The following is a 25,198-nucleotide window of genomic DNA, read 5'->3' as shown; positions in this document are numbered from 1 at the left end:
CGCTAACCGCCATAACCAAAATCGTGATGATGGACCAATGACCCGAACCCGGGCAATGAATGAATTTTGCAAGCGCCGACCCCCGACTTTCAATGGAGATCCTAACCCTACCATGGCTGAAGCCTGGCTGAAAGAAACCAAGGTGATCCTGGACACCTTAGAGATCACCCGAAACGGAGACCGTGTGGCCTTAGCCACTTACCAGCTGAAGGGAGAAGCTCGTTACTGGTGGGAGTTAATGGAGGCCACCCATGCCATAGCCACCATGACATTCACCGAGTTTGAAACCCTATTCCTCGACAAATATTTCCCTACACCCCTTCGCCTAGCCAAGGAGCAGGAATTTATGAACCTGAAACAAGGGACAATGACCGTGACCCAGTACGCGACCAAATTTGAAGAGCTATCCCGTTACGCCCCAACCGCGGTAGCAACCGAAGACAGTAAGGCAAGAAGATTCGAGTGGGGACTGACTACCGCTCGAAGGGCCGTACTGGCGCAAGCCTTTACCACCTATAATGGTGCGGTCCAGTGTGTTCTCCGCCTGGAAAGCGAGGAGGCTGACTTCAAAACTCGATGGAGAAAGGCAACGGGCAACACTGGTGGGCCGATCCGAACCCAACCACCCAACAACAACCGCAGACACTACCCGACCAAGCCTTTCACCTCAGCGCAAAACAACCAACCCTGGAGGACTGCTGCATCCTGGCGTGATGAACCACAGAGAGGCGGCCAGAACAAAGCATCGGTGCAATGTTTCAACTGCCAGGCCATGGGCCACTACAAGCGTGACTGCCCCCAGCCTCAGAGGGAAATGAATGAAAACTTAGGGAATCAGAGAGCCCAACAACCTGGATAGGCTGGCTTTGTGAAGCAAAACCTGGGAGGTCCACCGTAGCAGCAGAATGGGCAAAACAAGGGAAAGCAGCCCATTGGAACCTAGCAAGGCACTCGAGGACGTATTTTCGCCCTACAGACTGAGGAGCAGGAGCAGGATCCCTCTGTGATCCAAGGTACACTATTGTTGTATAGCACCTGTGTACAAGCTTTATTTGATTCTAGAGCATCGCATTCGTTTATATCCACTACTTGCGTAGCTGCCCTAGCACTAGAAACGGAACCCCTGAGCAAAAGTACGAAAGTAGTATCACCAAGGGGAGGGAGCATAGCTGTTAATCTAGTGTGTAGAGGGTGCGAGTTAGAAGTAGCCAACATGCGCCTGACTTGCGACCTCAGAATGATCGACATGGTGGATTTCGACGTAATTTTGGGCATGGACTGGCTATTGGCCCACTGAGCAGTCATAGACTGTCATCAGAAGACGGTGACGGCCTACACTCCAGAGGGAACTCGTTTCTATTTTAAGGGGGATAGAGAAGCAGCGAGTTCGACAACGAAAAGATCTAGGTGGCAGAATTAACTATTTGGATGGCTAGCTAGTCTCCAAATGGAAGAAACTGACAGGATGGAGTTAGGATTACCTCACATCGTGTGCGAATATGCCGATGTTTTCCCTGAGGAACTTCCTGGCTTACCACCTCTGAGAGAGATAGACTTCTCTATAGAACTTCAACCAGGAACGGCACCAATCTCAATGGCGCCATACCGAATGGCCCCGGCCGAACTAAAAGAGCTCAAGACTCAGTTGCAGGAGCTGTTGGACAAGGGATTTATCAGACCGAGTACTTCACCATGGGGAGCGCCTGCTCTGTTTGTGAAAAAGAAGGAAGGGACGCTGCGATTATGTATTGACTATAGGAAGTTGAATCAAGTCACAATCAAGAATCGATACCCGTTGGCTAGGATCGATGACCTTTTTGATCAATTAAGGGGAGCAACCTGTTTCTCAAAAATCGATCTCCGATCTGGCTATCATCAATTACGGATTCGAGATGAGGATATTGCCAAGATGGCTTTTCGTACCAGATACGGCCACTACGAGTTTGTAGTGATGCCATTTGGGCTGACCAATGCTCCGGCAGTATTCATGTGTCTCATGAACAAGATCTTTCAACCCTACTTAGACAAGTTTGTAGTGGTGTTCATTGATGATATATTGATATACTTTGCCAACAAGGAGGAGCACGAAGAGCACCTTCGGATAGCGCTACAAGTACTTCGAGATAACCAACTCTATGCCAAGGCAAGTAAATGCGAGTTTTGGCTAGAAGTGGTTAAGTTCTTGGGACATGTAGTATCCAAGGAAGGGATTGCAGTGGACGAAGTTAAGGTCGAAGCAGTGCTGAACTGGAAACAACCGACCTCGGTGTTTGAAATCAGGAGTTTCCTAGGATTGGTTGGGTATTATCGAAGATTTATCCCGAACTTCTCAACCTTGGCCAAGCCAATGACCAAGTTGACTCAGAAAGGAGTGAAGCTGGATTGGAATGAAGCCTGTGAGAAATCTTTCCAAGAATTGAAGAAAAGACTGACCAACGCACCAGTACTTATCATCCCTGAACGAGGGATAGATTATACCGTTTATTACGACGCTTCGAGAGATGGTTTGGGATGCGTGCTGATGCAAAATGGGAAGGTCGTAGCCTATGGATCTCGACAACTTCGACCGCACGAGAAGAATTATCCTACCCATGACCTAGAATTGGGCGCAGTAGTGTTTGCCCTCAAATCCTGGCGATACTATCTGTGGGGAGAACAATTCGAAGTTTTCACCGACCATAAGAGCCTCAAATACTTGTTCAATCAGAAGGAGTTGAACCTGAGGCAGCGCCGATGGATGGAATACTTGGAGGACTACAAGTTTACACTCCAGTATCACCCCGGTAAGGCCAACGTGGTAGGCGATGCTCTGAGTCGAAAGGACAGAGCACAGAAAGTCAAGACCGCCATCAAGGAATGGGAAATGGTGGACACTCTCAGCGAATTCAACCTACAATCATCATCAGAAAGCGGAAACGCTCGACTATATGCTTTAGTTGCAGAGCCAACACTTCATCAGGAAATATTACTAGCCCAAACCTTCGAGAAGAATTATGAGTTCGTCCGGCATCGAATCCGAGAAGGAAAGGCGGTGCCAGGATGGACTATCGAGGAGAATGACAGCTTGAGATTCAAGGGAAAAGTATTTGTGCCTAATGTTGGAACCCTTTGAGAAGATGTACTCCGAGTAGCTCACCATTCGAACTTCGCAGTTCACCCGGGCGGTACAAAGATGTATCACGACTTGCGAAGAACGTACTGGTGGGAAGGAATGAAGAAGGATGTGGCACGGTTCGTATCTACCTGTTTGGTGTGTCAACAAGTCAAGGCCGAGCATTAAAAACCTGAAGGAGACCTTCAACCATTACCAATACCAACCTGGAAGTGGGAGCACATCTCAATGGATTTCGTGACGGGACTGCCAAGATCTGCCAAGTCCAACACAGCCATCTGGGTGATCGTAGATCGACTCACCAAGTCTGTACACTTTCTGCCTGTCAATATGACAGAAAACGTGGAGCAACTAAGCCTGTTGTACATTCGAGAAATCATACGCCTCCATGGAGTACCAATCTCGATAGTATCTGACAGAGACCCCCGTTTTGTATCTCACTTTTGGAAAGGATGCAGAAAGCAATGGGAACAGACATGAGGCTTAGCACGGCCTGTCACCCACAAACAGACGGACAAACGGAGAGGACTATCCAGACCCTGAAAGATATGCTGAGAGCCTATGCCTTGGATTTCTCTGGAAACTGGGAGCAGCATTTACCGTTGGTGGAGTTCGCCTACAACAATAGTTATCAAGCAAGCATTGGGATGGCACCAAACGAAGCTTTATACGGTCGACCCTACCGATCTCCAGTCTGTTGGACCGATGCTGGGGAAACAGGATTGATCAGGCCTAACATAGTACGAGATACCACGGAGAAGGTCAAGACTATCAGACAAAGGATCCAGACCGCTCAAAGCCGATAGAAGAGTTATGTGGATAAAAGGAATCGGCCCTTGTCTTTCGCGGTAGGAGATCATGTATTCCTGAAGATCAGACCAAAGAAGGGAGTTATCAGATTTGGGAAGAAAGGGAAATTGTCTCCGCGCTACATCGGACCATTTGACATCGTGGAGAAGATCAGGAAGGTTGCATATCGCCTGGCACTGCCACCCCAGCTGGACTGAGTGCATAACGTGTTTCACGTTTCCATGCTTTGCAAGTATCTAGCCTTACCCACCCATGTTCTCAATTGGGAAGACATCACTATCGAAGAAGACGCGACATACCAAGAGGAACCGATAGAGATTCAAGACCAAAGTGAGAAGACTATCCGGAACAAAACGATTAAGTTGGTACGTGTTTTGTGGAAGCACCGCGGTTCTGGAGAAACCACATGGGAAAGAGAAGAAACCATGAAGGCAAAATACCCTCATTTGTTCGAATCCTAGCATCCACCTAATTTCGAGGACGAAATTGTTTAAGGGGGATAGGTTGTAACAACTCCGATTTTTCATTCAATAAAAATCTCGTTGTTATACGAAAGTTCTTAATTTCTCTTAAATGCTCGATGATGTTCATATTAATTTCTAGCGGTTGGTCTTTAAGCAATCGAACGCCTTATCATCATATTCCTCGACTAGAAACCCTATTTACACTTTAGCCCTCAAGGATCGTTTCTTGATTTCTAAGCCGTACTTAGCAAGTCTAGTTAGCTTCTAACCGGCTTGATGGAGAAACCAAACTAGGAAGTCAACTAGTTACTTTCCCTAACCATAGATGGACCATTTTGCCTATCTTGAACCTTTTGAACCTTTTCAAACCCTAGACTAGAAATTGTTCAAATATTTCTTTTATTGTTTTGATTTTATTCTTTATCCTTTGGACGATAAAATTTAGGGGAACTATTATCCATTGGATAATAGAAACCCAATTCTTTATAATAAAAGAATTTTTGAAAGATTTGGGCAAAGTACTTAAAAATAGACTTTTATAATTACTTTGAAAGTACATTTTGATTATTTTACTAATAAAAGTACCCTAGTATCTATGGTTCATTGGACAATAACCGTTACGGTAATCTTTATGATAAGCACCCGAGAATGTAATATAGGGTGCGCTAGTGTCTAGTTTTAGTTTAATTTAATTATTAATTAGTTATTGTTAACGTTGTTTGCTTGTAGAATGTTCTAGTTTTGTTTTGTAGGTAAATCACCAAAAAAGGGAGTTTCCGAGGCGTAGGGCATGTCATTGCCCGAGCAGAAGCTGATTTGCCCGAGCAGAACCTGTCATTGCCCGAGCAGCAGCAGATTTGCCCAAGCAAGAGGAAGGCAGCCAAGGCTGAATTCTGAGCTATTGAGCTCGGCATCGATGGGATGCCATATGTTACATCGATGCCGAGCCCCTTAGTGGTCCAGCCCCTTAGCTAGCTCGGCATCGATGGGATGTATTGTGTTACATCGATGCCGAGCCCCATAGTAGAGCACTCTAAGGCCGTGGCCATCGATGCCGAGGGACTTAAGAGCGAATTTTCAGAGCATCTTGGGAATATTCCAGGCGCGGATCCCCGGAGTATAAAAACTTTTGTCATCATTTTGTACAAACAAGTAGCATAGATTCAATAGTACTATTTTCTAGATCTAGATTAGATTTCATTGCAATTCAAATTGTTCTTGAGTGTTCTTCGTTTTGAGTTTTAAATATTTCAATTATTGTCTTTAGTTGTTAGTTTTTGACATTGTCTCTTTAATTAAAATTGTTTATTTTCTCCCGATCTATCTTAATCTCTAGTTTAATTCAAGTCTTGTTATTTCATTATGTTAGCTAGATTTTTGCTTGCTCCTATCTCTCTAGATATGGGTGAGTAGTTTCAAAGGTTAGGTCATGGGATGATTAACATCTCATGGCTCGGGCTAAAATTGCATTTTACACCCAATAAAGCTTTAAACTTTGATTTGAAAATTGATGTGGGGTTCAGGTTTGTTTGACAAATTACCGAGGTGTTAACCTCTTTGATCATGTGTAGGTGGGAGCATTGCCTACCCACCACACATGATGCTTAGAGCTCTGTCGCTCAAGGTATTTGTCAAATGAATTCTAGAGCTAGCTTGGTTCTCAAATCATTTGATTTTTCGATTTGAGAACTATAATCAAGTATCTTAAATTGTGTAGTTGGGTGAAGAGTGTGATCTAGCTCGAGTCTTGGGTGTTAATAATTCCTAGACCTAGCCTATCTTTTCTCTAGTTAATTCGCTTTAATTTAGCCTTTTATTTCCACTGTTTAAAGTAAAATAAAGTTGGTTGACTAAAAGCCGAAAGCCCTTACTTGCACCTACAAATCCAGCGAAGTCATATAATTATTCCCTTGGGTACGATCCCGGATTTCCGGGTTATTATGCTTCAACCGACGTGTTAAACCCTACGCTTGGGGTATTATTCCTTATTATCTTGGAGAACGAAGCACTTTACCCATTGGACAATAGCCTTTCCATTATTATATTTGTTAAATACATGTATATATTTACACATGTGTATTTACAAAGGACATGTAGTCTTTTTATAAGACTTAATTTATTATTTAAAGTACCCGTCCTTTATTAACCATTGGTTATTAACCGTTAGGGGATTTATTATCCATTAGTCAATAGGTTAGTCTTACTATCTAGTACTAAGCCTATTAAACTAATATTTTGTTAAGATTCCCAGAAGTACAAAGTACATTATTATATTAATTAAAGTACTAGTACCTTTTGTATTAGTTTAATGGGTGAATCTTGACCTTTAAAGACTAATTTGATCTTTTGTACAAAAGTACCTATATTTTATTTGTATTCTTGCATTGTAGTACATACATATATATATATATATATATATATGCTAGTACTTGAGAGAGAGAGAGAGAGAGAGAGAGAGAGAGAGAGAGAGAGAGAGGCCGAGAGAGAGGAGAGAGGCCGGGAGAGAGAGGGAGAGAGAGAGAGGGAAGGAAGGAAGGAGGAAGAAGAAGAAGGATGGGACTTGTACCTTGTTGTTCTTTCACCATTTCAACTTATGGGTTGAATATCTTCCAAATCTATCACCTTTTGTCCTTCAATTGTTATTCAAACACCAAATCTTGTACCATTGTCTCCTTTCTTCCAACAAATCTTCCAAAATCCCATCCAAGGTACTAAACTAGCCATGCAAGCCTAAAACTAGGTGGTTAGTGTGCAAGCAAGCCTTAACTTCACCCATCAACCTATCAATCCACCTTGACATGTGAAAAAAAAGTGAGACTTAAAGAGAGAGAGAGGGGGCCGGCCAAGAGAGAGAGGGAGGGAGAGTTTGCCTATAAATAGAAGCCATTCCAAGCTTCAAACTCACACCTTCAAGCTTTGCTCTTCCTTCTCTCTAGAAATTTTAAGTGTTCTTGCTTCCAAAGTTCTAGTTTTCTTGAGTTTTCTTGAGCTCTTGAGCAATATCACCAAACCACCTCTTAAAACCGCCCATAGATCTTTAAAGTAGTCCACATTAGTTAGTAAAGTTGTTTCTAGGAAAAGAAAGTACATCTCTTTTCCTTTCGAAGCAAACCGACGCCGTTACGCCGCCGAATTCCAAAACCGACAACCAAATCTTCGTAGCCGACCACCGCCAAGAAGAACGGTAGTTATCCTTATCTACTATCCCAAATATAAGTAGTTTTGTACCCTAACACTAATTATAAGTTCATTAGGAAGTAACTTGATCATTTTATTTAGAGTAGATAAGGTTATCTTTTGTTGAAAACGTATGAAATGCATGATATTCGTTATTGGTAATTCAAGCATGTTATGTAGCCTTGTTTGATTCATTTTGCATTTCGATAAATGCTTGTTATGTGGAAAGTCCTACACCACGGAGTCTATGCATGGTAACGTGACACGAGAACCAAGAAAGTAGAGACATGGCACCTAGGGTGTGTTAAAGAAGATGAAAATGTGTGTATCTGAGGGAGAAAATATTTTGAAACTACACAATGACCGGTTTTGGGTGGCATTATGTGAGTTGTGTGTGTGTGTATGCCCATGGGAACCCGGCGCGGCGGAACCATTGTGAGGATACTCGGGAGACCGGCGCGGCGGAACCGAGGTTGGGTGTGTGGCTTGGTTATCCGCGGTACGGAGCCAATGCGGTTGTGTGCCAATGGGAACCCGGCTCGGCGGAACCGAGGTTGGGTGAGTTAAAAAGGAGTTTTGGTAAAAAGGAAAGTGGAATAGAAACACAGTCTACGATGAGTCTAAATAATGAACAAAACGTTAGTTGAGTAAGGAATGCGGATTAGAATACCTGTTGGGATTTTATGCATGATCTAAGTGGAATTGTTGTTATTATCTTTCGTTCATAAGTTAAGGGTTAGGGGGTTTGGATTACTCTATTGAGCGTTGTAGCTCACGGTGTTGCCTTTTTGGTGACCCTGGCATATTATATCGGTGGCGACACGGGTAGAATATGTTAGATCTCATAGATGAGCAGGGCGAGCTTTATACCTTGGAGGCCTTCGGAGCCTTTGGAGCTAGCTGTGATGGAAGAACAAGCGGAGCTGTAGTTAGGAACCTTAGTTCCCTTCCATTTGTAATAAAAGTACTTCTTTTTAAGCTTTGTTGTAATAAAGAGCCCGACTCAGTTTATTTTTCTATAAAATGTTTTATTTAACGTACCCAATTTCCGGGGCGTTACAGTTTTTGCCGCCGGCCCTCTTTGGATTGTTACCCTTTGGCTATGGTCATACTTTCCCACACTGGCCCCAAAAATGAATAAAAACCCCGCACATGCATGCTACGGCCGTCACTACGTGGGTCAAGAACTCCACTCACACGACTTCAACTCCTGCTTCACCTACTTTTACCAAGAACTAACCACTTTGGGCAAGGGTTACATGCCATTCGAACAGGAAACTGTACCTCTAAGGTTGAAAAACCCTGCTGGTGAGCCTAGAGAGAACTTTGATGAGCATAAAGAGGTCTGGGCCAGCTTCCTTATCTCAAGAGACCTGTTATATGGCATGAGAATGTCCTCGGCCAACAATAGATGTGGGACAGAATACTATAATGCTGCCCAATTCGCTCGTCAATTTGGGCTTATGCAGCTCATTCCAATCCCCCCATATCTGTCCTACAATGAGGATTTCATTGATAGAGTCATCATACCAAAAAAAAAACCCTAGAGACCATCCGGAACCAATTTGCCAAGGCCAAGGCAACTTTTTAGTTAAGGCCTTACCCTGAACGTCCGGAAAAGTCTCTAAGATTCGGGAAGTGGTGGGCAGCTCATGTAGACAAATACTTCGCCGAAGACCTGGATAAGGTTTTGGCAAAAATTACTCCTGTTGCCATAATTGTGAAGGATGTTGATCCTATCAAGAAGAAAACCTCTCATTCTGAAGGTTCCTCTCCATCCGCAAGCTTGAAAAGGAAAGGTATGCACAAAGAACTAGCCTCGTTGTCCCGTTCGCTATCTCAATTCAGGTCTTTACTATATTCATTCATCTAATTTCTATTTTAGGTACACAAGAAATTATCAAACTTGAACCAACAGGAACCCAGCAGAAGAAAAGGCATGAGAAGCTATCTGACAAGAGACCCGCAACGGTATGAGCTGCTCAACTCTTTTCTTTCTTATTCAACGTTGTGACTCAGACCTAAATGCCTAAACTTGCAGGAGAAGACTGCTGCCATTGCTGGTAGGACCCGAAGCAGTACCAAGACTAGCTCCCCTGAACAGGTTAATCTATCTCTGTAATAAGGCCTAAATCTCACTGTCACTAAGGCCTGAATACTCAAATTCATATCTTTGTTAAACCTTGTATTTTCATTCAGGCCGAATCGAAGGAAACCACCCACCATGTTGAATCAATCTTAAAAGAGGAAACCAAAAAGACAAAAACCCAGACGATTCGTCCCAAAAAATCACAAGGGGAGGAAACACAAGAAGTAGAATTGAATAAAAGTCCTCCCACTGCCTCTGGTGATACTTCCACTACTTCCTTGGAGATAAACATCATATCTTGACTTTGATTCTCCTGATTCTTTCCTGGCCTTTTCTTGACAATCTTGTTTCCTATCCTCTGATGAACCCAGGCTACCTCGGAAGGCCCTCCAACCAACCCTAAACATGAAGCATCATCCCGAACTCCAGAGAAATCTAAGGCCTCTCCAATCAATCTCGACCCAACACCCATCCAAAAGGAAGAAATTGTTGATGAAGCAGTTGATGAAGACATGGAAGACTTCTTCAAAACTGCTGCTAGCCTTGTTCAGGTATCCCTTTCAGGCGTTTTTGAAGACGGGTCCAGTTCTACCCAAGTGCCCCCAACCGCTGGAGAGATTGCCGAAGCCAAGGAGACATTTAAGGCCTTGATCAAGATGGACATCAGGACAGCTCTACATCCAGGAAGGGTTTCCTCGTTCAAGAAGGCTCTCGGCATTTCCCGGGCGCAGGCCTTCAGGGAAGCTGCCGAGACAACCCTGCAATACTTCCACAAAGACTTCCCAGACATGCAAAAATCATATGACCATGCATCTCTAGAGCTCTCCAAGGTTGACATGAGTCTTACAGAAATCGAGGAACTTCGCCAAGATTTGGGCAAATGTGTAAGTGGCTATGAAGCTTTCAAGGCCCAAATTGAGGCCCTTGAGATGCAAAAAGCCGACCTTACCAAAGACATCTAGGCCTGGGAAAATCAGATCCAGGAGCTGAAGCAGAAACAAGAAGATGCAGAAAAGAGCATGGAGGCCTTGGTGGCCTAACAATCAAGCCTGGAGGCTCAGCAGAAAGAACTGTTTGCCACTTCCAAGGCTGTCAAGATCAAGCTCCTACCTCTGGTTCCCAATCAATCAGACCTCCAAACCTCAAAAGAAAGGTTAGAGGCCCAACTTAACGATCTTGCTGCTTCATGGGACAATCTTTGATCAAGCCTCCTTAATGAGCTGTAGGCCATCCTGGCCTTGTAATAAAGTAGAACTTTTATGTAGCCTTGAACTCTAATCCCTAGGGTTGTTGGTGTTTGCATGGCCTGACTTTTAGACCTTTTTGACTGTTAATGTTTTTGGTGGCCTAAACAGATTCAGGCCTTTATGGTGGCCTAAACAGATTCAGGCCTTTACTTATCTATTATGGCTTTGATGGTAGCTTTTCATTGAAATCTCTCATTTCCCACATCGTAGGATAATGATGTTTCAAAAAATTTCCATTGATAGTATGTTTATGCATTCCACCATCTAAACCCATTAAAAGATACACATTACCTTTGAACACCTTGCAAATTTATTAAGGCCCCTCCCACGTTGGAGACCACTTTCCATACCTTGGGGTTTGTGCGCCCAAGCGAAGAACTACCTGCCACACCAAATCTCCTTCGGTGAAACTCTTCCTTCTTACTCTTCTATTATAAGCCTTAGCCACGTGACGCTTCTGAACCAGCATATGGTCTAAAGCAGCTAATCTCACCTCATCAAGGTCTTCCATCTCCATTAACATAGCTTGGCTGTAATAAGCAGGACTTAAACCATTCTGGTAAGCAATTCTGGCTGATCTAACTGTCACCTCCGTAGGAAGTATGAGGTCATGGCCATATACCAACATGTACGGAGTAACATTTGTAGCCTCTTTCTTTGAAGTTCTGTAAGCCCATAATGCATCAGAGAGGAGCTCATGCCAAACCCTTGGATTTTCTTCTATCATCTTCTCAATAATCCCAATTAAGGTCTTATTGGTTGATTCAGCTTGACCATTCCCTTGTGCATAATAAGGTGTTGAATGAGAGAGCTGTATATTGAATTGGCTTGCAAAGGACCGAACTTGTGCTCCAAAGAACACTAAGCCTCTATCCACCACAAAATGCTCCGGTATACCGAACCTATGGATAATCTTTTCCTTCATAACTTTGATCACATCTTGTTGATCCACAGATCTCAATGGAAAGGCCTCTGCCCACTTTGTAAAATAATCTGTAGCTACCAAAATGAACTTGTGTTGCTTCGATGAAGGAGGATAGACGATCCCAATTACGTCTAAAGCCCAGCCTCTAAAAGGCCAAGGCTTCACCACAGCTTGGTAATCAGTTGCAGGTGTATGATGTATTGGGCCATGAGCTTGACAAGGCTGGCAGCCCTTAGAAAAACGTATACAATCCTCTAAGATAGTGGGCCAATAGTAACCATACCTTCTAATAAGCCATCTCATCTTTATACCGGACTGATGTGCTCCACAAATCCCTTCGTGGACTTCTGCCATTACCTTCATGGCCTCGGTATGGCATAAACACCTCAATAACAAATCATCCTTGAGGCCTTTCTTGTATAACTCATCCCCAAGAAGAACATAACTCAATGCTCTTCTCTTAACCTTCCTACTAGCTCCCGTATGAGGCTGTTTTAGGTAAGCAATGATGGGATCCCGCCAATCCTCCTTACCCTCTTCTTCTTCTTCAACTGGAAGGTCTAAGACAAGTACTTCTAGGCCTAAACCTTTTCTCCTTACAGAAGGGAGTAGCCTTTTCTGGACCGTAATGATATTATGAAGAGTCTCTGGTGACAGCTTCCGGCCTGTTAAGGCCTGAGCCAAACTGTTCGCTTCCGTATACATACTCCTTGAGACATGTTTGACAATTACGTTATCGAAGTCTTGAATTAACTGCACCGCTGCCATGTAATAAGGAGCTAGCTCCTCATTATAGCATTTAAACGTCCTTGCCAGATGGTTGATTACAAGGTTTGAATCCCCTATAACCTTTACTTCTCTAGTCTGAAGATCTCTTAAGATCTCAAGGCCTATTACCATTGCTTCATATTCAGCTTGATTATTTGTACATGGAAAATCAAATTGAAAAGATAACTCAGTTCTTAGGCCTTGAGGAGATATAATGATAATTCCATAGCTTGAGACCATTTGAGTTTTTGATCCATCAAAGAAAAGAGTCCAAGGAGTGAGTGAGATTTCAAATGCACTCAGCCCTGTATCAGATTCTTTGCCGATATCCACACAAGGATGATCCGCAAGAAAATCTGCTAAGGCCTGGCCCTTTACAGCCTTTTGAGGGACATATTGAAAACTGAACTCCATTAAAGCCAGAGACCATTTACCTATTCGACCCCGTATGATTGGCTGACAAAGTAGGTACTTAATAAGACCTGTTTGACTCATGATGTAAACCACAACAGGAAGCATGTAATGCCTCAATTTTATTGCTGCAAAGTACAAAGAAAGACACAACTTTTCAACAAGAGTATATCTCCTTTCACAAGGAGTTAACAGCCTACTTAAATAATACACAGCTTGCTCTTTCCCTTGCTTATTGTCTTGTGCTAAAAGGCATCCAATAAAGCTTTTTACAGCTGAAATGTAGAGCTTCAAAGGCTTGTTCTTGATGGGAGGCATAAGGACTGGAGCCTTTGCTAGGTAGCCTTTGATCTCGTCAAAGGCCTTTTGATGGCTTGCCTCCCAAACAAAAGTGTCTTGATCCTTCAGCCACAAGAGTTGAGAGAAGACCTGAACCTTCCCTGCTAGGTTTGAAATGAACCTTCTCAAAAAGTTGAATGATCCTAAGAGCTTCTGGAACTCCCTCTTGGTAGTAGGAGGCTTTGCTTCAATAATTGCCTTGGCCTTATTCTTATCAATCTCAATCCCTCTGTTGTGAACCAAAAACCCTAAGAACTTGCCTGCGGAGACTCCAAAGGCACACTTTAAGGGGTTCACCTTCAAGTCGAATTGTTGCATTCTCAAGAACGACCTCCTCAAATGCTCCAAGTGTTCTTCGTAGGACTGAGACTTGACCACTATGTCATCGATGTAGATCTCCATGAAACGGCCAATGAAATCATGGAAGATGGCGTTCATCCCTCGTTGAAATGAGGCTCTTGCATTCTTTAAGCCAAAAGGCATTACAACCCACTCAAAGGTTCCCAAAGCTCCGGGACACCTAAAAGCGGTCTTAGCCGTATCGACCTCATCGATGAAGATCTGATTATATCCGGAATGACCATCCATAAAGGACAAAACCCTATGACCAGAGGCCCCATCCACCAAAAGATCTGCAACTGGCATTGGATACTCATCCTTTGGGGAAGCCAAATTCAAATTTCTGAAGTCCACACAGACCCTGATCTTGCCATTCTTCTTAAGGACTGATACGACATTAGAAAGCCAAGTAACATACCTAGCCATTCGTATAAACCCAGCATTGAAAAGGTGTTCGATCTCATCTTTCACTTGCAAGTAGACCTCATTGGACATCCTCCTTGGTGGCTGTTTGAAAGGCCTGAATCTCCGCTGGATAGGTAACTTGTGTTCCACCAAATCTCTAGACAAGCCTGGAAGTTCGTCATAATTCCAGGCAAAACAAGATCTGAATTCTGTCAAAAGCTGAATGAGCTTTTCTTTTACGTCTTCTGGCAAAAGTTGACTAATATATACAGGCCTAGGATTTTTTGAATCTCCTAGGTTAACTTCTTCCAAAGGATTTTGAACATCAGCTTTCAAATCGTCTAACTGGGCAGAGGTTGCCTCTAAGTCTTGCAACCCGATCTCATCCAGGTCTTCCTCCAAATTATTATCCTCATTAATTACTTCAGCTAAACAAGCCGAATAACCTCATTCTTCTTGCTCTTGTTCTTCCTTGAGCCTTTTTTCAAGCAAATAGGCCTTGAATTTCGTCAACGTAGCCAACAAGGCCACGTCCTTCTCTTTTTCTGAAGGCCTTACTAACATTTAAACGATTGTTTGGTTGAAGCTGTAATCGGCCTATTTGACTCCGTGATCATTGGGCCAATTAACTCTTGGTATAATGCCTTCACCTCTTCTACCGACTTGTGAGCAGAAACAGGTACAATCTTGTGACAGCTATACTTATCCAGGCTGTAGGGAGGTGTTCCCGAACAGATACATCTGGTTGCCGAACACATGATGTATAAAAGAACACGTGATGTATAAGAACATGTGAAAGATTGGACAGGGCTGATCGCCGAACAGTGCATTGAATGGAAGTAAAGGCTAAATAACATGAGAAGTCATTGGTGTAAACTAACTGTTCGGTAGACAGAGACATTCTGATTACATTGGACCAAGTGACATGTGAAGTAGCTGGTCCAGGCAGACTGTTCGGCTACGATACAGCCAAACAAGGAAAGAGCTCTAATCAAAGAGCAATAGCAGAGGAAATACTATAGAAGATTCTAGAATAGTCAAGGATGAGATCCCAAGAATAAAGGATATGAGAAAGATACCTAATGAGAATGGGAAGTTCGGCTTTTAATGGAAAAGAATCCTAAAAGGACTCTTTTCTAATAAATTAATAAGGAAAACGAGAATCCTTGATATCCTGGGATTCCTATACAAAATAGGAATCCTAGGGCAATAGGAATGCTTGAGCAGCAAGCATACGCAAATCTATAAATATGAGGTAAACCTAAAGGTGAAAGGTACGCAATACATTGCATTATTTGATATTTCCTACTGATAATTAGGGTTTATTAACAAGTACATGATACTAACTTTGCCATCGGAGGGCCTTTGTCACGAGAGGCAGAGGTGCCCTCACCCCCTGTCTATTTTGCAGATTAAGGTTCTGACGACGAATTAGGGTTCCGGTGAAAAGACACGAATAAGCCGTTGCAATCCCAATTGATCCGAAGCATCAATTGTTTTCATCCCCCTACAATTGGCGCCGTCTGTGGGAATCGAACCAAACTTTTCTGAAAAATAATCACGATGGAAGAAGATCCAGTTACTCCGTTTAGTCCAAAGGACCAGTTCGGTGGGGGAAGAGATAAATCCCCACCAGGTGCTCCGAGAAAGCCCACTGGTAGACATGACAGAGATAACTCCAAAGAAAAAGGAGATAAAACTGCTATTGGCTCCACGAGAAGGAGTAAGTCTCATCGAAGAGAAGAGTCAGTCACCCATTCAAGAAGTATACACAATGATAACGATGTCCTCGATAAAAAGAGAAGGGAAATCGAGGAGTACGCTCATTTGATTAGAAAACGAGAGTTCAAGATACAGGAGTTGCAGCGGGTACGAGAGCACCCAGAAGATTCTGGACTTTCTCGAAGGAATTCCCAGAAGGACAGACGGACTCTGGTAGTCCATAAGCAGGCTCATTCACACGGTAGAAGGAGCAGGAGTCCTAATAAAGGGCGATACGAAGCTTCTCCACGAAAAAGGAGAAGCAGAAGTAAAAGCCGAACACCGGATAGAAGGGCTTCTTCACGAAAAAGGAGGAGTAGAGATCAAAGTTCCACCCCAGAAGAGGAGGAAACAAGGAAGCATCATCGAGACAGGTACAAGAGGCCTGATGTTGATTGGGTCAAGGCTACGGCTCACAAATCGAAGGAACTCGAGGATGGGACAGTGACTGCACGAGAAGTAGCACGCAAGGCCCTAAGTAATATTGCAGCTTCCCCCTTTGCAAAGAGGCTACAAGAGGCTAGGTTGCCGAGCAGAGTGAAGCACGGTACATTCGTGCTTTACGAGACAAATACGGATCTCGTGGCTCACATACAGCATTATCAACAGGCTATGTTTATGCATGAGGGGGATGATGCCATCTTATGCAAGATGTTCCCCTCCAGTCTTGGCAAGGTGGCTTTAGCTTGGTTTCATAAATTGGCCCCACGATCCATTATGCTTGAGGGGGATGATGCCATCTTATGCAAGATGTTCCCCTCCAGTCTTGGCAATGTGGCTTTAGCTTGGTTTCATAAATTGGCCCCACGATCCATACGAGGATGGAGGCAGTTGGCTGAGGAATTCACTGCTCGGTTCTTGACAAGCAAAAAAGCCCCAAAAACTTTTGAAAGTCTTTTTACCATGAAACAGGAGGAAAATGAACAGATCAGGGATTATGCAAAGAAGTACTGGGAAACTTTCAACGAGATTGAAAGTTGCAATGAGGAGCATGCAATTGCCACCTTCAAGACTGGTTTGCCTGTTCGGGGAGAGCTGCGTCTCTCATTGAATAAACATCCGGTAGCCACATTGGCTAAATTGATGGAACGGATAGAGCAACACGCCAGAATGGAGGATGACATACTCCATGAAGATGGTAGGACTGTTGCCGAGCAGCCGAAGGCACCTGTCAAAAAGGTGGATAAGCCAGAGCCCAAAACTTATAGAGAGAGAAGGGAGTATGGGCAGGCTAAGAAAGAGCCGTACAAGGATAAGCAAGCTCCTGACCCCAAATCTTTCTTTTCTGTCACTACGGTTTGGAAGGAACCAATTTATAGGATTCTTTATCGAATAAAGAATCAGCCATATTTTAATGGCCCCCCGAGTCTAGGTGGAGACAAGGATGCAAAACGTGCTACGAATCAACACTGCAGTTACCATAAAGATTGGGGCCATATGATTGAGGATTGTGAGATGTACAAGAGACACCTTGATGATTTGGTCTCTCGGGGCTATCTCAAGGAATTTGTCCAAAAGGATCCAAAGGAGAAAGGGAAAGCCATGGAACTGGGTTACGACCAAAATCCTAAAGGAGTAATCCACATGATACATGGGTTGGCCACACCTTATACGAGAAATGAGGTTAGGCTGTTACAAAGGCAAGTCAAGCACGATCAGCATGTGATGCGATTGGGAAACAAGAGAGGGCGAGAGAATAATGTGTGCAATGAAAGCATAGCATTCACAGATGATGACCTGGGAGAAGTCCAAATACCCCACAACGATGCTTTGGTCGTAACCCTACGAGTTGGGGAATATGACATTGAGAGGATTCTAGTGGACTCAGGAAGTTGTACAGAGGTGATGTACTATGATGCGGTCAAGAAGCTGGGGCTGGCCCAAACAGACTTAGAGCAATCTACAACACCTCTGATTGGGTTCAGTGAAGGAGCAGTCTGGCCTCTTGGAAAGGTAACACTACCTGTTCGGGCTGGATTAGTGGTGTTGAGGACAGATTTTTTAGTTGTCGATGTTCCTTCTTTCTATAACGCGATTATAGGGAGGACATGGCTGCACAAGATGAGAGCAGTCTCCTCGACTTATCACCAGATGGTGAAATTCCCAGGATCGAATGGGGTTGAGGTACTTAGAGGCAATCAGAAAGTGGCCCAACAATGTTTGATTTCCATCATTAAAAGAGCCCCAAAGGCTCACCACGTCCATATGTTAGAAATACCAGATCAACCAACTATCGAGGATGTTGGAAAAAGTCCGGCTGAAAAGGTGGTTGAAGGCTTGGAGAAGATTCAGATTAATGAGACTGATCCTGAAAGATATTTCTTAATCAGAGAATCATTATCAGTGGACGAAAAGGTTGAATCGATAAGATTTCTGAAAGAATATGTTGATGTATTTGCATGGGTGCCAGAGGAAATGCCCGGAGTGGATGCAGGTGTGATCTGTCACCATTTAAACGTTGATCCTCAGCATAAGCCGATCATTCAGAAAAAACGGAGGGCAGCCGTGCAACATGTGGATGCAGTAATTGAAGAGGTCGATCGTTTACTGGAGGCCAAAGCAATACGTGAAGTCTACTACCCAGAGTGGTTATCCAACACCGTTGTGGTGAAGAAAAAGAATGGGAAGTGGCGAGTCTGCGTAGACTTCACAGACCTTAACAAAGCCTGTCCAAAAGATAGCTTTCCTCTTCCAAGGATTGACCAGTTGGTTGACGCAACCGCTGGTTACGAGCAAATGAGTTTTCTCGACGCATATCGAGGATATCATCAGATTGCTATGTTTGGGCCTGATCAAGAGAAAACCTCATTTATCACACCACGAGGGTTGTACTACTATAGTGTTATGCCGTTTGGGCTAAAGAATGCTGGGGCAACATACCAAAGACTTGCAACCATCATGTTCAAAAAGCTCCTTGGAAAGACTATGGAAGTCTACATAGATGATATGGTGGTGAAAAGTCAAGATAAACGGGGGCATATAGCTGATTTAAAAGAAGCTTTCGAAATCCTGAGGAAGTACAAACTGAAACTCAACGCCTCGAGATGTGCGTTTGGCGTTGGTTCAGGAAAGTTCTTGGGCCATTTGGTTACCATGAGAGGGATTGAGGCTAACCCCGATCAAATTGCTGCCCTACAAAGGTTTCAGAGTCCCAAAACCACTAAGGAAGTCCAAAGGTTGACTGGAATGGCTGCAGCACTTAATAGATTCATCAGCAGGTCAACTGACAAGTGCAGACCCTTTTTTCAATTATTGAAAAAGAGGGAGGGATTCGAATGGGGAGCAGAGTGCGAGCAGGCCTTCCAGGACCTGAAGAAGTATCTGGCCGAGCCCCCATTTTTGTCAACTCCCCAGCCAGGTGAGTCTTTAGTTTTGTATTTAGCTGTTTCTGAGCATGCAGTAAGTGCAGTCCTGTTGAGGGATTTGGGAATCAAACAAATCCCTATTTATTTTGTTAGCAAGACGCTACTGGATGCAGAGACGAGATAACTGCCTTTAGAAAAACTTGTCCTGGCACTAAAGACAGCCACAAGGAAATTACCACACTACTTCCAAAGCCACAAGGTTGTGGTTTATACTAAATTTCCATTAAAATCACTACTACGAAAAGCAGACTTCTCAGGAAGGATCTCGACGTGGTCCGTTGAGTTAAGCCAGTATGATATCGATTATCAGCCACGCACGGCAATCAAAGGCCAAGTGTTGGCAGATTTTGTGGCAGAGTTTTCTCCTACGGTGGCTCCCCTACCTCCTACGAGAAAGGAACAGGCGATTAAGATATCACCCACGAAGAATCAATTCTCAGCCGAACAGGATCCTATGGAATGGAAATTACTCGTTGATGGATCGATATGTAATACTGGATCAGGAATTGGGGTTGTCCTTTTTCCTCCTGAAGGAATGCTGATTGAACTTGTAACGCCCCGAATTTTGGGTACGTTAAAAAGACAATTTTATTGAAAATAAATTGAGTCAAGCTCTTTATTACAACAGAAACTTTAAAAGGAGTACTTTTATTACAAACGGAAGGGAACTAAGGTTCCTAACTACAGCTCCGCCTGCTCCTCCATCTGAGCCAGCTCTTCAGCTCCAAAGGCCTCCAAGGTGTACTGCTCACCTTGATCATCTACAAAGTCTGACACATTATACCAGCGTCGCCACCGATATAATATGTCAGGGTCACCAAAAAGGCAACACCGTGAGCTACAAAAGTTCAGCAGAAAAATCCTATACCCGCTAACCCATAGCTTACAAACAACAGGATATCAAACATCAATTTCCACATGATACGTATATACACAGCTAACAATGACACATCCACATTCGTTAATCAACTATCGTTGGTGTCCAAGATTTTCTGTGTTTCTCCTACGCAACTCATCGTAGACCGTGTCAACATTTTCATATACCAATTCATCTTTCAAAATCATTTGTTTAACACAAAACATTTGCATTGGCTCCGTACCGCGGATAACCAAGCTACACACCCAACCTCGGTTCCGCCGTTCCGGACTCCCGAGTATCCTCACAATGGTTCCGCCGTCCCGGGTTCCCATTGGCACACAAAACTTGCATTGGCTCCTCTCCGCGGATAACCAAGCCATATTACCAATGAGGCTACCACGTCTGGTCGCATTGGCAATCTTCACAATGGGCTACCAAGTCCGGCCACATTGTGGTTTTCACAATCCACGCAATGGGCTACCAAGTCCGGCCACATTACGAATTTTCATACACACAACGGGCTACCAAGTCCGGCCACGTTGCGGTTTTCACAATCCACACGATGGGCTACCACGTCCGGCCACATCGCGGGTTTCCATACACACAATGGGCTACCAAGTCCGGCCACATTGCGGTTTCAAAACACATCTCATCATTATCCACACCCTAGGTGTCATGTTTCTACTTTCTTGATTTTTTCGTGTCTCGTTTCTCATGCATAGACTCCGCGGTGAGACTTTTCACATACGATATCATTTATTATACTATTCAATCTAACAAGATCATCCATTTAAAAACTACTTGACATGCTTGAATCACTTAATAACAAACATCATGCATTTCATATACTTTCAACAAAAGATAACATTATCTACTTTAAATGACATGATAAAAGTTTCTTCCTAACGAACTTATAATTGGGTACAAGACTATATTTGGGAAGATAGGTAAAGATAACTACTTGGGATGGAAGATAAGGATATCCTACACATACGTAGAGTTAGGGGACAAGGAATCCTACCGTGCTTCTTGGCGGTAGTAGTCGGTTATGAAGATTCGGTCATCGGTTTTGGATTTCGACGGCGTAACGGCGTCGGTTTGCTTCGAAAGGAAAAGAGTTGTACTTTCTTTTCCTAGAAACAACTTACTAACTAAGCTACTTTAAGGATCTAGAAGTGGTTTTGAAAGTGGTTTGGTGGTTTCTCTCAAGAACACTTAAGAACACAAGAAAACAAGGATTTTGGAAGCAAGAACTCTTAGAGTTTCTAGAGAGAGAAGTTGCTAGGTGAAGGTGTGAGTTGAATGAGAAGCATGGGGTGCTATTTATAGGCAAAACTTGGGCTCTCCCTCTCTCTCTAAGGCCGGCCCTCTTTCTCTCCAAATCCTCCATGGATTTGTTCTATTAAGTTGTCAAACCACATCACATGTCATGCCATGCTTTGTCCAAACATATCTTAGGCAAAATCTTAGGTGTAAGGCTATGAAATCAAATAAGATCATTAGGCTTTTTAGGTGAATCTAGGTAATGAAAACCTAGGTCTAGCTTGTAGTTAAATCTTAGGCTAATAAAGGCTAGGATTATGGCCCATCATAGGTTGTCATTAGGCAAAATAGACTTGGGTCTAATATGGTAGCTTACAAGGCTAGTTTAGTCCTTGGATTGGACTATGGGAGATTTGTTGGAAAGGAGGAGACAATGGTACAAGATTCTTGTGTTAAACAAACGAAAGATGTACAAAGGAGGACAATGGAATTAAGATTTGGCTAGGAAGAATAACCACCAAAGATTTGAAGTACATGGGAGATCAATGTCAAGGCTCACACATCAAATCCTTCTTCTTTCTCCTCCTCTCTCTCTCCCTCTCTCTCTCTCTCTCGGCTCCTCTCTCCTCTCTCCCTCTCTTTCGGCCTCTCTCTCTCCCTCTCTCTCCCTCTCTCTCTCATGGTACATATACACACATATATATATACTACTAATGCAAGACAACAAATAAAATAATAGATACTTTTTGTACTAAAGATCAAAGAAGTTTAAAAGACTAAGATTTTCTCAATAAACAAATAAATGGGTACAAGTGCTTTAATTAATATAATAATGTACTTTTGTACTCCCGGGAATCTTAACAAAATATTATTTTAATGGGATAAGTACTTAGTTGGAAGATGAGCCTATTACCCAATGGATAATAAAATCCCTAACGGTTATTATCCAAAGGATAATAAGGTACGGGTACTTTAAATACTAAACTAAGTTTTTGGAAAAGACTACATGTCCTTTTTGAAAATACACATGTGATATATATATATATATATATATATGTACTTACCAAATAAAATAAAGGAAAGGCTTTTGTCCAATGGGTAAAGATTACCCTAACGGTTATTGTCCAATGGTCCATAGTTACTAGGGTACTTTTATTAGTAAATTAATTGAAAAGTACTTTTCAAAATAATTATAAATGTCAATCATAGTACTTTGTTTAAATCTTTCAAAATCCTTTTAATATAAAGAAATGGGTTTCTTTTATCCAATGGATAATAATTCCCCTAACATTTATCGTCCAATGGATAAAGAATAAAACTAAAACAATAAAAGAAAACAATTAAACCATTTCTAGTCTAGGGTTCAAAAGGTTCAAGATGGGCAAAACGGTCCATCTTTGGTTAGGGAAAAGTAACTAGGTGACTTCCTAGTTTGGTTACTCCATCAAGCCGGTTAGAAGCTAACTAGGCTTGCTAAGTAGGGCATATAAGTCAAGAAGCGATTCTTGAGGGGCTAAAGTGTAATTAGGGTTTCTAGTCGAGGAATACCGTGATACGAACTACTAGGAATCAAATAAGAAAATCATCGAGAAATTAAGAAATTTCGAATAACAATGAGATTTTTATTGAATGAAAAATCGGAGTTGTTACACCAAAAATTTAACTACGACGAAAACAAGAAATCCTATAGCCACTCAAGAGAAAATAAGTAATTTAAATAAAATTCAAATATTTAACGAAAATTTTTATTGACCAAAATTGAGGGGCGTTACAGAACTATCTGTTCGGCTCGGATTTAGTGCATCGAATAATGTGGCTGAGTATGAGGCACTCTTGGCTGGATTAAGAAGTGCAAAAACGCTAAGAGCAGAATGGGTTAGGGTATATTGTGATTCACAGCTTGTGGTCAATCAACTGTCCGGGGAATATGAAACCCGAAATAAAAGATGGCAGCCTACTTAAAAGCAGCCAAAGACCTGCTTGATACCTTCGAAAGGGTATACATTGAACAGATAAGTTCTGGACAGAATGCTCATGCAGATTCATTAGCTTGGTTGGCTGCAGCTATACCAGCTGAGTTCAAAAGGAAGGTGGCAGTAGAATATCTGAGTGAGCCGAGCATTGGAAGAAGTGTGGACTTGGTCTTGGACATGAACCAAGGACCAAGTTGGATGGACCCAATCGTGGAGTTCTTACGAAACGAGACACTCCCTTTTGACAAAAAGGAGGCTCATAAGATAAGGATCAAATCTGCTAGGTTTTGGCTGTCCCCAGAGGGTAAGTTATATAGAAAATCCTTTACAGGCCCGTATTTGCTATGCGTACATCCTGAGATGGTGCAGAAATTTCTTCATGAAATCCACGAGGGAACATGTGGGAGCCATGCTGGAGGCAGATCCATTGCCCACCGAGTAATTACCCAAGGCTACTGGTGGCCGCACATGCAGGAAGATGCAAAGGTGTATGTGAAGATTTGTGAGAAGTGTCAAAAATTCTCACCAATGATTCGAACACCCGCCGAGGATCTGGTGCCTTTGACAAGTCCCTGGCCGTTTGCTCAATGGGGAATGGACATCGTGGGTCCACTACACAAAGCAACTGGGAATCGAAAATTCCTGCTAGTTGCAACAGACTATTTCACTAAGTGGATTGAGGCAGAACCATTGGCCAAAATCACTGAACCTATGATAGAAAGGTTCGTGTGGAAGAGCATTATCACTCTCTTTGGGGTCCCTTACTCATTGATAACAGACAATAGATCCCAATTTCAGAAGAAATTCAAGGCTTTTTGTGTCCAGTATGGAATACGAAATTATTATTCAACCCCAGCCTACCCTCAGAGTAATGGGCAGGCAGAAGCTTCTAATAAAACTATCCTTGATGGGATCAAGAAAAGGCTGGACAAAGCCAAAGGGAAGTGGCCTGACGAGTTACCATTAGTTCTGTGGGCTCACCGAACAACACCTAAGAGGTCTACGGGAGAGACTCCATATTCATTGGCATATGGAACAGAAGCTGTCATACCACTGGAAGTTGGTCTTCCGACCAATAGGACCGCACTAGTCGAAAGTGGGGGCAATGATATGGCCCTTGAAATTGAGCTTGATCTCGCCGAGGATAGGAGGGAAAGGGCCTTGATCCATCTAGCTTCCTACCAGGAACAGTTGATGAAGAGCTATAATAAGCATGTTCATCCTCGAGAATTTAGTGTTGGAGACCTCGTACTACGGAAGGTGCTCGGCAATACCAAGGTGGCCAACGAAGGCAAGCTGGGGGCCAACTGGAAAGGCCCGTATCGAGTAACCGAGGTTGTAGGCATAGGGGCCTATAAATTGGTAGATTTGGATGGTAATCCAATTCCGAGGCCTTGGAATATCCATAATCTGCGAAAATTCTTTGTTTAAGAATCATTAAGTTCTATTTTAGATTGCACTACGTACTTGTGTGGGAATTACGAATATAATTCCCTTGTTCTAGTTATGTTAGTTGCAAGAGGTACGAATAACGCCCTCTTGAGTTTCACAGATTATGAATACAATCACTTTTTGCAGTATAACTATTGCGTTCTTGGTATTTGTCTTAAAAATACAAACTAGGGGCTTAGTTTCCCTCATTCGTATTGGAGAGCAGGGAACAGACACTTATACATGTATGTTTTAAAAAATACAAGTATGAAACACTTGTATGGATTTTTTAAGTACGTGAAACTTAACAAATATGAAAACACTTGTTTGTTTTAAAACTACGAGTATGAATACACTTGTATGGATTTTTAAGTACGTGAAACTTAAACAAGTATGAATACACTTGTATGTCTTTTTTAAGTACATGAAACTTAACAAGTATGAATACACTTGTATGTCT

General features: G+C 42.8%; 1 protein-coding gene across 1 annotated transcript; it reads right to left on the bottom strand.

Annotated features, from left to right (window-relative positions):
* Positions 1–11,056: 11,056 nt before the first annotated feature.
* On the bottom strand, positions 11,057–14,844 carry LOC131328531 (uncharacterized). The gene is made up of 4 exons (XM_058361469.1): positions 14,649–14,844; positions 12,892–14,514; positions 11,282–12,738; positions 11,057–11,200 (listed from the first exon to the last, which is right to left on the bottom strand). Exons 1-4 carry the CDS (start codon positions 14,842–14,844, stop codon positions 11,057–11,059), a joined length of 3,420 nt encoding a protein of 1,139 aa, XP_058217452.1.
* Positions 14,845–25,198: the final 10,354 nt, after the last annotated feature.

Source organism: Rhododendron vialii, chromosome 6a, assembly GCF_030253575.1.
Source record: "Rhododendron vialii isolate Sample 1 chromosome 6a, ASM3025357v1".
Taxonomy (NCBI): Eukaryota; Viridiplantae; Streptophyta; class Magnoliopsida; order Ericales; family Ericaceae; genus Rhododendron; species Rhododendron vialii.
The sequence above is the reverse complement of the archived record's forward strand: the minus strand, read 5'-3'. Positions and strand labels throughout refer to the sequence as shown.